Source organism: Marmota flaviventris, chromosome 18, assembly GCF_047511675.1.
Source record: "Marmota flaviventris isolate mMarFla1 chromosome 18, mMarFla1.hap1, whole genome shotgun sequence".
NCBI classification, from domain to species: domain Eukaryota; kingdom Metazoa; phylum Chordata; class Mammalia; order Rodentia; family Sciuridae; genus Marmota; species Marmota flaviventris.
Genome location: NC_092515.1, coordinates 14,410,919 through 14,424,081, shown reverse-complemented (window position 1 = coordinate 14,424,081; position 13,163 = coordinate 14,410,919). Strand labels below are relative to the sequence as shown.

At 54.6% G+C, this 13,163-nt stretch overlaps 1 protein-coding gene across 1 annotated transcript; it reads right to left on the bottom strand.

Moving 5' to 3' along the window:
* Positions 1-4,378: 4,378 nt before the first annotated feature.
* On the bottom strand, positions 4,379-12,378 carry LOC114097309 (interferon lambda-3-like). Its single transcript, XM_071604184.1, has 5 exons — positions 12,292-12,378; positions 5,104-5,181; positions 4,746-4,889; positions 4,555-4,650; positions 4,379-4,477 (listed from the first exon to the last, which is right to left on the bottom strand). The coding sequence occupies exons 1-5, from the start codon at positions 12,376-12,378 to the stop codon at positions 4,379-4,381; spliced, it is 504 nt and encodes a 167-aa protein (XP_071460285.1).
* Positions 12,379-13,163: the final 785 nt, after the last annotated feature.

Here is a 13,163-nt window from a genome sequence, read left to right as displayed (position 1 = left end):
GGACACACGGTAATGATGAAGACGGTGTGGTGTCCCTGCAGAGCTGGGCAGAGAGCAGGGGACAGACGCAGGGACTCACCCCCGACTGACTCTTGAAAAAAGTCAATTCCTGCTAAGGAAGGCCGGGGGATTCCACAGCAGGAGGACAGTAACCTCCAACCAATGGCACCAGAACATTCGGACATCGGTGAGCAGAAGGGACAGACTGCACACGGGTCCCAGGCTTTCATAGAGACTGCAGAACCCTGAAACCGGGCGCACCCCTGCCGTCCCAGCCACTCAGGAGACAGGGGCAGGAGGATTGGGAGTTCAAGCCCAGCCTGGGCAACTTCATGAGGCCCTGTCCAAAACAGACAGACAGCTGAAAACCTCTTAGAAAAGGAAAAAAAATGACTGACGGACTGTCGGTGGGGCAACAGGAACTCTTAACTCTACAAGGGTGTGAAAGCCACATGCACCGAGTGGAGATGGTACTTTGAATCTTGATCTCTTTCCCAGTCAGTGATGGGGTGCAGTGCTTTCTCTCCCCGCCCCCCGCCTCTCATGCTGGCCACCGAGCCCAGGGCCTCATGCACACTAGGCAAGGGCTCCACCCCTGAGCTCTATCCCAACTCCCAGGGACCATGTCTCCAAGAAGCCGGGCAGTGGCAGCCGCTGCAGCTCCCCGTCGCCACGTGACCACCGACACCCTGTAGCGGGCCGTGTTGCTGGGCTGTGGTGTCCAGTGGTAGATGGACCAAATGCATTTTTGACTTGTGATGTTTTCAGTCTGTTCATAAGTTTGTTGGACAGATCTCCATGGGAAGTAGAGGAACATCTGTTTAGAAGAAAAAATCTTTGAGATCAAGGGCTACACAAACAGCTCTTAGACTCGACACCAAGATCACAAGTCACGAAAGGAAAAAAAAAAGGTAAATTGGATGTCATCAGTATTCATATTTTTGTTCCATGAAAGACCCCAATAAGAGAACGAAAGACAAGATTGGGAGAAAATGTTTGCAAACCACATATAATGAAGGAGCAGTATCTGGAATGTCTCTATAGGTTTAACATCTCAAAATTGAAACACTGGGAGCAGGAAGACCATCGTGCACACCTGTGATCCCAGCAGCTCACTCAGGAGGCTGGGGCAGGAGGATGGCAAGTTCAAAGCCAGCCCCACCACTTAGCCGGGCCCTGAGCAACTCAGCGAGACCCTTTCTCACAATAAAAAAATAAATAAAAGGGGCTGGAGCAGTAGTAGTACTATTACTGCTACTACTAATAATAATGACACAAATAAGTGAAATAAAGACAACACTCTAATTAGAAAACAGACAAGGACAAGAAGAGACATTTCACCTAAGAGGCTACAAAGGAGCCCACGTCCGATATGTTAACGATCATTAGCCACTGGAAAAATGCACATGAAGACAACAATGAGATCTCACCACACACCTATCAGAATGATCAAAACAAAAAACTGACAACACCAAATGCTGAGGAAGATGCTGATAAACCGGTCACTCCTGCATTGCCGGTGGGAGTGGCAATGGTGCAGCTGCTCTCCACCATGTTTCTCTCCTGAAGAAAGAACTGGATGCAAGAGGCAGAGTCCTAAATGAGGTTCAAGACTCAGATTCCAGACCTTTCCCCAGCCTTTCAGGATTTTCATTTTATTTCTTTTTTCCAGGGTCTCCCACATGCTATTACTGGGTTACACCCCCAGGACTTCTTTTATTATTATTATTATTTGTTTGTTTTTTGGCACTGGGGATTGAACCCAGGGGCGCTCAACCACTGAAACACATCCCCAGCCCCTTTTTGCACTTTATTCAGAGACAAGGTCTCACTGAGTTGCTAAGTGCCTGGCTTTTCCTGAGGCTGCCTTTGAACTTGCGATCCTCCTATGTCAGCCTCCCAAGCCTCTGGGATGACAGGTGCCCGGCAGCACTTCCTGTTTTATTACAAAATATTTAAGACTTACAAAAGAATATTTGAAGTGCACACATGAGTCATGCATGTTAATGGTAAATGAATATTTATAAACCCCTTCAGTCAGTTAAACTCAGAACATGGCGATGCCGGGAGCCACCTTTGGGCCCTTCTTGATTCCATTCACCTGGTGCCCGGGCAGCCAGCTGGCACACGGCTTTATTTATTATCCCAGTGCTTCTCTGTTTGGTTTAATTATACAGGAGTGGGTAGTTTGATTGCTGTTAACGCTTACCAAAATGCCACCTTAGGCTACGCAGACTTCTGCAACTTGACGTTGGAACTCAATGTCATGTCCCCAGATCTGTTAAAATCTGCCATGGAATGAGGAGGGCCGGGGGTTTATTGGCAGGTGAAACCTGGGAGAGCTACAGAGGAGGTGAGATCTGGCAGGGAAAACCTGACACTGGGATGCAGAGGGGACACATCTGGAAAGGAATGGGGATTAGTGCCACCAGGAAGGGAGAGAAGCAGAAATCGTCTGTGGCTTCTCTGGTCTTGGCTTCGGAATGGAGGCGGATTCTGCAGGTGCTGTGGCTGGAAGCGAACTGTACCTCCTGAAGCTAAGTGGCATGTTCTCTTTTGGAGGGGCATCCAAGTGGCGTCCTTCCAAGGATGCCAGAGTTCTAAGATTAATCCACATTGAGAAGTGTAGCCAGACGCAGTGGCGCACGCCTTGAAATCTGAGCTACCTGGGAGGCTGGGGCCGGAGGATCATGAGTTCAGGCCAGCAACTTGGCTTTGCCTCAAAACAAAAATGGAGCCGGGTGCTGTGATGCACGCCTGTCATCCCAGGGGGTCTGGAGGCTGAGGCAGGAGGATCACAAGTTCAAAGCCAGCCTCAGCAATTTAGCAAGACCCTATTTCAAAACAAAACAAAACAAACAAACAAAACAAAACAACAACAACAAACTGGAGATGTGGCTCAGAGGTTGAGCACCCCTGGGTTCAGTCCCCAGTACCAGGAAAAAAAAAAAAAGCTGTTCATTAATTTTCTTTACTTTTTTTAATATTTATTTTTTAGCTTTAGGTATCTAGGTGGGTGGACACAATATCTTTATTTTACATTGATGTGGTGCTGAGGATGGAACCCAGTGCCTCATGCATGCTGGACGAGTGCTCTACCACCGAGCCACAGCCCCAGCCCTCATTCATTCTCTTACTGCATAGTTTCCCAGACCCCATTTCCTTTATCCATCCAGTTGGTGGCTCTTAGGGTGGTGTCTAATTTCTCGTTGTCACCAACAATGCTCCAAAGTACATTCTTGTGCCGGCTTCAGTGCACAGGTGCTGGAGTCTCCATTGATATATCTTAGAGGGAGAGTTTCTGGCTCATAGAGTCTGCATCTATTGGACTTCCAAGGTAATGCCAGAAGCTTCCCCTCGACTCCTTAACACGTTTTCACGGCACCCACCGTTCCCCTTCCACTTAGGCTAGCTCAAGAGGGTTTCTGTTGCTTGCAATCAAAATGAGTTCTAACCTACCTAGGCCCATCAAAGAAACGCCTTCTGGATGACATCTCTCTCTGGGACATTCCTCCCAAGAGGTCCCCACCCTGACAGTAGTCACCTGCAGAGTGCAAGTCGAAATCTCATTGCCACTGCAACAGCAACAAGAGGCGGAACTACAAGAGGTGACTGGGTCACGGGCCGCCACCTTCAGGATGGATGAAGGCTGTCCCTAGCCCGGGAGGGGGCTCCCGCTGAGTTCCCTGGATGGTCCTGCTCCCACGCATGCGCCTTTCCGGGCAGGCGAGAGGCCACGCCCTCCACGCGCTCTGTGGCCTCGGGCGGGCGCTCCCTGCAGAGCTGGCCAGAGCCCTGGACTCCCCAGCTCTGGAACTGGAAGAAATAAATCTCCCTTCTGTGTGGACTCTGCGGTCCCAAGGACGCGGTCACAGTGGCCGAGAATGGAAACCACCACCAAAGGCGGTGATGGCGGATGTGACACAGTCACGACCAGTGTCCTTAGAGACACACCCGGTGCAGACCCGAGCCCAGGAGGAGGCCACCGTCCTGCTGACCTGACCCGGACACAGCCCCCCCGGGCAGCTTGTTCCTTGTTACTGTTGGTCGTGTTTAAATCAGCGGCTGGGAAATGGCCCAGGACGTGCCGCCGAAAGTGTCCCTGGTGATCCCCATTTGTTCCTTGAGGTTCTCCCTCTCCCCCTTTCTCACTGTCCCCCCCCCCCCCCCCCCGTCTCTGTCAGTCACAGTCAGACACAGGGTGCAGTCACTTAGACAAACAAAGTCAATGTCACGGGCAAATTGTTTACTTTTCACAATGTGCATAAAAATCACAAGAATAAACATCTTTGGGGACTTTACAACCAAATACCTTTGGAGGCCGCGATCGAAGGGCCTCATGATATCTAAGGGGCTGGGACATGCAGCAGGGTGTGGGTCAGACGCACAGGTGTCCACTGGCCACACACTTCAGGTCGCGCATCAGGAGGCAGAGGAGGTTGAAGGTGACAGAGTCCTCGAGGCAGGCGGGGGACTCCTGTGGGGACCAGGGGCTCAGTGGCTGCCGTGGCCAGGGCCAGCTGCTCCAGCCTCCGTCCTCTGACACCCACTCACCTTCTCGGGGGCCTGCTGCAGCCTCTGAAGCCAGTGGGACAGGCGGTGGCGGTGGCGACCCTGGGGCCTGGGGCCTGCTGTGGGCTGAGCCAGGGCCTGTGGGCAGAGGAGGGCGTGTGAAGTGGGCCTGGGCACAGGGGACGTGCGGGTGTCACAGCCATGACCCAGCCGCCCAGGACCCCAGGACTCACACAGGCCTGCAGCTGGGACTGGATGTGGCCCAATGTGTGAAGGGGCTGGTCCAGGATGTCCCCCAGGGTCGAGTTGGCCATGGTCCCCAGGACCCGCAGCGTCAGGGCCAGCTCTGCCTGCAAGGCCACAGGGCGCTCCCACACCTGAGGGGGACAGAGACAGTGAGAGGTCTCCCTGAGAGAGCTGGGAGGGGACAGGGAGGGAGGGCAGGGAGAGGGAGGAGGAGGGGCAGGGAGAGGGCACAGCACAGCCAGTGCAGGCAGGCAGGACTGGGGAGGGACTGGTGAGAAGGACAGGGTCCCTGGGAGGCGCTGAGTGGGCCCAGGAGGCCAGGCTGGCCTGGCTCTGCCAGCTCACCTGCAGCTGCCGCAGGTCCCAGGGCCTGGGGAAGAGCGGGGAGCGGCACTCGAGGTCCTTGAGCAAGAGGGACTCCTCCTGGGGAGCAAGGGCACAGGTTAGCCCACACTGGAGGGCGAAGGTTAGCCTACACAATTGAGGTCCAGGGAGCCTCATGAAGGGGTCCTTCACCCTCTCAAAGCCTCACCTTCACCTCCCCCAGCTTCCTTCCTGGCTCCTGGGCCTCTTCCCCAAGAGGAGGCTGCAGCTCTCCCAGGCTCAGGGTCTCACACTTGCTCTCCTAGGGCATCTCTGACCTCAGTCTCCTCTTCTAGATCTCAGCCTCAAAATGCCAGCATTTTTAAATTGATTTTATTTTTTAAATACATAACAGTGGAATGCATTACAATTCTTATTACACATATAGAGCACAGTTTTCCATATCTCTGTTTGTATATAAAGTATGTTCACACCAATTCATGTCTTCATACATGTACTTTGGATAATGATGTCCATCACATTCCACCTTTATTGCTGACCCCCCCTTCCTCCCTTCCCCGCCCGCCCCTCTGCCCTATCTAGAGTTCATCTAATCCTCATCTAATGCTCCCCCTCCCTACCACACTATGAGTCAGACTCCTTATTATCAGAGAAAACATTCGGCATTTTTTTTTTTTTTTTGGATTGGCTAACTTCACTTAGCATTATCTTCTCTAACTCCATCCATTTCCCTGCAATGCCATGATCTTATTCTCCTTTACTGCTGAGTAATATTCCATTGTGTATATTTGCCACATTTTTTAATCCATTCATCTACTGAAGGGCATCTAGGTTGGCTCCACAGTTTAGCTGTTGTGAATCGTGCCGCTATAAACACTGATGTGGCTGTGTCCCTGTGGTATGCTGTTTCTAAGTCCTTCTAACTGATGGTTTGAATTGATTTTAGGAACCTGGTAAAATCCTGTGTGTAAATCATCACAAGGAGCATGCAGTCCAACACACCTCACAGCAATCCTACCAGAGAAACGTTAGGAGCAACTCTATTAAAACTAAGAAACAGGAAAAAAAAAATGCCAGCACTTCCCGCTCCACCCAGGCTGTCACCCCCGCCCGAGCTCCTGGGCGTCGGGCCAGGAGGGCACACCCCGCCGCCGCTGCAGGAAACGCGCCCACACTGCGGGCACCGGGAGCCTGGGGCCGGGGAAGCCCGGGGCGGGGCCGGGGAGCCCTGGGAAAGGGAAACCGACCCAGGTTCCGAGTTCTCCCACCGGAAGGCGACTTCCTGAGCGGGACGATTCCTGGCAGCTCGGGGTGGGTCCAAGAGGCCGGCCCGCCGGTGCGGGGCAGGTGTGGGAGGGGCTTGTTCTGGCCACGCCCACACGGGGGGCGGTGAGCAGGTACTGTCTTGGGGGAGAGGTTGTTGGAGGCTCCTAAAGGGAGGCTGCTTAGGGGAAGGGAGACCACCCAGAGGGAGGAGTGCTGTGGGATGGGAGGACAGAGAGAGTTAATAAGCCAAAGATAGAACTAAAGAAAACTAAGAGGGTAAGATGCGGCGCGCAGGCCTGTAACCCAGACCGGGAGGCTGACGGAGGAGGCTCACAAGCTCCAGACCAGCCTCAGCACCGAAGCAGGACGGCCTCAAAACACAACAGTGCAAAGGCTGGGGATGCAGCTCAGTGGTAAAGCCCCCTGGGTTCAATCCCCTGAACCAAGATAACAATTATCAAGAACATAGAGAATTGAAGGATTTGATCAGTGCGGGCCCATTCAGGTCCTGAAACATCTCACCGAACTGCATTCATAGGAACACTTGATACACGTTACTCGAAAAGAAAAGAAAGTGTGAAGATGGGAAGTTCATTGATTGGATCTGAGTGTGCACCGAGCAACAGGGACTTGTGATTGTTACTAAACGTATGGACCACAAAGTTTATTATCAGATGGTCACTCGTGAACCTGTGGGCCCGGTGTGATCTGCAGAGGGTGAAATCAAGGAAACATTTCTACCTGTTAATTCCATTTATAATTTGTTTTCTTCTTTCTTTAAAAATTCTCCTTCTTTCAATGTGCTTATTGGCCTCTGAGTGATAGCAAAGCTTCTTCTGGGTAAATTGTGGTCAGGTGTGGACATCCAGTTTCACTTAAAGCCTTTTGGGGTTCAACCCTCTTTTTTTCTTTGTTTAGAATTATTTTAGTGTTATTTTAGCCAGGCATGGTGGCGTATGCCTGTAATCCCAGCAACTGGGGAGGCTGAGACAGGAGGACACAAGTTTGAGGCTAGCCTCAGCATAAGTGAGGTTCTATCTCAAAATAAAAATTTAAAAGGTGGTGGTGGGGGAGATGGAGATGTAACCCAATGGTAAAGCACCCCTGGGTTCAATCCCCAATACCAAAAAAAAATTATTTTAAAACTGTACACATTTTGGGGGGGGATACAGTGTGATAATTTGATACAAGGATACGGTGTCAATATCCAGGCTTTAAAAATTATTCTTGTCAATTGTGAGCGTGCATCAGAATAATAAATAGTCAAAAACTTTTACACACACACAAATGAAAGGACAGCCCCCCACATCTGATACCAATGGGGAGACAGTAATGAAAGTGTCACAGAGGAGTTCAGGTGCAGCTAAAGCCTTTGAAGGACCCCGTTGACTGTGACCAACCCTTTCCTCTATTTAGCCCATCATTGGTCCAGGAAGTATTTATGGGGCGTTTGCTGTGGGTGGAAACTTCTAGACATCCCGGATCTACCAAGAACAAAAGTCACGAAGACTATGCCTGCCCCTCCTGGAGGTGTTCTAGTGGGAGGGCCAGACGATAGCAAAACAATGAATAATAACAACGAAGTCCGTTGCAAGAAGTGCTTTCGAGAAAAATTAAGCGGGAGATGGAGTGGGGTGTGCAGAGGGAGCCACGTGCTGTGAGACGGTTGCGGAAGGTGACATCATCACAGATAGAGGGACCGTCAGTGCCAAGGGAGCACGTGAGGGGCCCCTCACCGGCCCTGCCCGTCCTGACATTCCCACACATAAGACAGAATCCGCAGTGCACCACGCCTGCCACCCCAGCAGCCCGGGAGGCTGAGGCAGGAGGATTGCGGAGTTCAAAGCCAGCCTCAGTGAAAGTGAGGCCCCTCAGCAACGCAATGAGACCCTGTCTCCAAATTAAAAACAAAAAGGGCTGGGGTGTGGCTCAGTGGTGAAGGGCCCCTGAGCTCAATCCTTGGTACCTACGCCCTAAAAAAGATGGAGAGTCCTCTTCACACTTTGAAGGTGGGAACTGGGCTTCCTGTTGCCTTGACAGTGAGGGATTGGCGAGGAGACCTGGCTGAGCCTGCGCAGCAGGGACGCGCTGAGGGAGGCGGAGCTCGTCTCACACCTGTTCTCACCTGCACCTCCTGCCTTCAGAGGCGTGGGGTTTCCTGAGGACACTTGGCTGGGTTCTCTGTCACCTGACTCTTGCACATCTCAGGAGTCCCCTGAGGGGACACAGGGGCTGACTTTTCTTGTCCACCCAATCCCCTACCCTCCCTCCTCGTCCTAGATATGGAGACCAGTATTGGCCACTGTTATGGTGTGGAATTCCGTGGTCCCCAGGGCAGCAGTGTTCCGAGGGGCTTTGGGGGAGAGATGTCATCCGTGGATTAGTCCACGGGTGGATTCATGGTCGAATGGACTTTGGGGAGGTAGAGGAAATTGTGGGAGGTGGGGCGCAGCTGGAGGTGTGCCCTGAAGGATATGTCTTGTCCCCAGCGCTCTCTCTCTCTCTCTCTCCCTCTCTCTCTCTCTCACACTCTCTCCTTTCTGACCACTGTGCTCCCCACCATGATGGTCAGCCACAGGCCCAGAGACAATGGAGCCCAGTGACCTTGGACCGCAGCCTCTGGAATGTGAACCCAAATAACTCTTTGCTCCCCTAAGCTGGTTCATTTTGTCACAACTGTGGAAAGCTGAGGATGACTGCCCCCAAACTGAAGATTCCCTCTCCTCTCATCCTCTGGGCTCCCTGTGGCCGCGTGACTTCCCCCTCCCCAGGACCTAGCCTTGAAACACAGGCAGGTGGCCCTGCTCTGTTGGAATCAGGACCTGCCTGAGGGGCAGACTTTCCTGTGCAGATGAGGACAGACCCAGAGCAGGGCAGAACAATCCAGGGTGGGATGTGGTTTGGAAGGGCAGGAAAAAAAAAAAAAAAAAAAAAATATATATATATATATATATATATATATATATATATATATATATATATATTCATTCACTTCAACCTAAAATTTGACATTTCCTGTCTGTATTAGTCTCTTACGGCTGCTATAACAAAACAGCATAAACAGTGTGTAGAACAACTCAAAATGGGCAACGATGAATGGATCAGCCAAAGGTGTGCATCCAACTCAGTCCTGGGAAGCGAAAAAAAACAGTCACCAAAGGACAAATACAACGTGACCACACTTACAGGAAGTCCATAAAGAGGTCACATGCAGAGAGACACAGCAGGATGGTAGTTGCCAAGGTGAGGAGGAGTGGGGGGGCAGGGCTGGAGATTTGGTTTAGCGGGATGGACAGGGCCGGGCAGTTGTAGCTCCACAGGGTGAATCTGCTTCAAACAGCTGAACTGGAGGCCTTGAAGTGGTTAAGATGGCAGACATGGGGTATATTGGCTACAGTAGGACAGGACTGGGGGTGCAGCTCAGTGGTAGGGCACTTGCTTAGCACGAGAGAGGCCTGGAGTTGATCCCCAGCAACACAAAACCAATGCACAAATATGTAAATGGAAATTATTTAATCAAAAGGAACAGGAATAGGGACAAACCGACCAGCCAGTGCCTCAAAAACCAAGGAATTCTGAAGGTCAGACATCTGAACTCAAGGTTGGGGGGCCAGTTCCTTCGGGGTCCCCGAGACAGGGTTCACCTTTTCAGCTCTGAGACTCCTGCGTTCCAGGCTCCTGGCTCCCTCACGTCACTGCACCCTCCTGCTCCGCTTGTCACCCCTCCTGGAGGGACACTAGCCTCCTGTCTCCCCTGATGAGGCCCTCAGTGAGGGCACTGGACAGCCCAGACGTCCTGTCCCCATGGCCTTCCCTTCATGTCACCTGCAAGTCCCTCTGCCAGGCGGGGCTACACATCCTCAGGGCCCAGGAGTTAGGGCCGTGGGTGGGGCCACCATTCAGGCCACCACACACCGTCACAACGCGGGCATCCAGCCACAGGAGCGCCAGCAGACCTGTGACTGTCACCCGAGGGCCTCCCGCACACTCACTTCTGCCCCTTCAGGTCCCTTTAGCTCATCTCACTCCTGAGCACGGTGGTTGTTACGGCAGCCAAGTGACTCCGCCATGCCACACAGTGACGAAGAAGCTCGTGGACAATGACATCACGGCGGGAAACATCCTGATGCCAATGTTACGTGGCCCCGGGTGGCTCCGTCCTGGGCGCCTTCTCCTGCTGAGGAGGATCGGGCTCCGCCAGGCGCTGAGGCCCTGAGCCAGGACGCTGCAGCCCTGTCCTGGGGACTCGGAGCAGGACCGCAGGGAGCCCGGCCGGACACACAGAGTCCTCCTGTCCCTCTCTGACCTCCTGTCCGGGTGGAGGGCACAGGGCCCCGCTCCTGCCTTCTGCCATGTCCTGGTGTCTCGGTGACCTGCTCGGCTGGCGGTCCCCACCAGCGGGGCGGCCCTGGGCCTGGGCCGGGGCAGCGGGTCCGCAGCCGGACTCTTGTTGGCTTGGACAATTTAGAGATCCTTGTAAGAAACAGAGAAGAGAAATATTTTACTTTCCTGTTTTTATAAAAATAAGCAATCATGGGAATATATGGAGAGGGTCACCCCCAGGCCTGGGGAGGGACAGAGCCAGGGCAGGCCACATGGGCCACCTGCTGCTCCACCCAGGTCCCTTCATCAGGACCCCACCACACCCCCGTGTCCAGTGCTCGGGGCTCCTGGGGACATTCTTTCTGGGGAAAGGGAAGGACAGGGAGCCACAGGCAAGTGCCTCGCCTCAATCTAGTCCCTTCCGAGTGGACAGCCCATGGCCAGTGTCAGCTGCCACCAAGGGACTAGAGCCCCTGAAACGGCTGCAGGAGGGACAGCTCTGGGGCCGCCCAGTGCCAGAGCTCCTCAGTGGGGGGGAAGGACCCGGCTGCACTTGGGGGAACCTTGGACCCTCTGCTGTGGCCCCTCACATCCCTGCAAGGTGTCCCCTGAAACCGCCTCCTCAGAGGTGCCCCTCAGCGCTCCCAGGAGCCAGGCCTCGGCCTTCCTCCCCAAAGAGGTCCCAGTGGACTTGGCTCTGAGCCTCAGGAACAGGATCACTGGCTGCTGGGCTGGCCGTGGGGACCCGCGCATGGAGACAGGTGGAGAATGCAGGTTCCTGCCGTGCTCAGTGGCGCAATGGAGAGAGCCGTCACCCTGGTGGCAGGGGTGGGACGCTGGCAAGAGGAGGCTGCGAGGGACAGAATCCCTGGTGCCGGAGAAACTCGGGGAAACGGAGCAAGGACCCTGGGACCCGATGGCTCTGGCCGAGACGCTGATTCTCAGAGACACTGAGAGGCTCAGGAGATGCAGTGCCATCACGTCAGAGGGACCCCAGGTCCGTGCTGGTCCTAGAGGAAGAGGACACGGGAGAGCGTCTTCAGAGCGGTAGAGCCCCACGAAGGGTGACTCCCAGCCACCAGGGCCCCTGTCCCTGAGGGACTGGAGAACTGCCTTGGGGACACGGGGTCAGAGCAGTGACAACCTCCACTCCCAGAGCCCCCTGGGCCTGCAGGAGCAGCTATGTCCCCCTAGTCAGAACTGGAGGTGTCCCCAGCTGGGTGATCTGGCAAGGACTTCAGATGACAGTGACGCCAAGCAGACCGTCACCTTCATTTCTGGCTCCTCCACGTGTGTTGGCTTACATGGCACCAGGCTGTCCCTGAAGTCCTGGGGCCACAATCCTAGTTCAGCATCCAGGGGCCCCAATCCAGTGCAGCTGGAGGGAGGGCCCCACTCCTGGGGGCTCCCAGGGCACAACCACTTTCTCGCCCACTGGCCCTGGAGGTCCCCCGTGTTCCTTGGTGGTGGTCTCTGAACTCCACCCTCAGGATCTTGGGGTGTCTGGCAGGAGCCATGTTCCTCCTGCTCAGCCCCATCTCCACGGGGCCTCTCCCTGCCCACGTCTGGGAGCATAGGTCCCCCTATGGGAGGTCACCAGTCCCACTGCATTGGGCCCACCCTGATGGCTTTGCTTGCTTGATTGCCACTGTAGAGACCGTCTCCACAGAAGGTCACATTGTAGGTGGGGGACGAGGACTTCAGCATATCTTTGGGACAGCTGGAGGACCATAATGCAGCCTGGGCGGGTGGGTGAGGGAGAGGTCACCAGCCTGGAGCCTTCTCCTGTGACAGAACGTGTGCCAGTCCAGCAGGGGCGATGGAGGCTGGGAACTGGGAGCCCAGGTTTCCTGGTGGCACCTCAGGAAGAGGGTGGGAGGGGGGTGAGGCTGGGAATGTCCCATAGGGCTGGATGGCCTCCCGCTCTGGGGCCCACAGAGGGGTTTCAGGGGTGACCTTCTGACTTCCAAGGGGACAAGGGAACCCAGACCATCAAGACACCCCAAGGTGGCTCCGTCAGGGCCAGGAGGGGCACTCGGGGATGCTCCTAGAAGCCGGCTCCCTGATGGCCGTGGGCGTGCGAGGACCTGAGACAGGAGGCCAGGCAGTGACACGGACGTCCTGGGAAGGCAGATGCGATTGTCGCGATGGAGAGCGTGATCAGACTGGCCGCCTGCGGGTCTGACCCTGGAGACCTGGGGTAGAACAGACGTCTGGGGGGGGGGACAGGTGGGCAGCCATGGGGGGTCTCTGAATTTGCACAAATAAAGAAACCCAGGAGCAGGGCCCGGGCTGTGGTCAGAGGCCCCGAGAGGAAGCCCTGTGCCCTCGCCCAGGAGGCAGCCTGAGTAGGCTTCCAGGGCCGGTGGGAAGGAGGGATGGGACCCCGGGAGAGGGACCTACAGCGTCACAGCAGGGGTGTCCAAGAGCCGTTCCTCAGCCCTTCTGCCAAGGGGCCCAGGACCTGGGTGCTGCGCTGCCTTGAGCAGCTC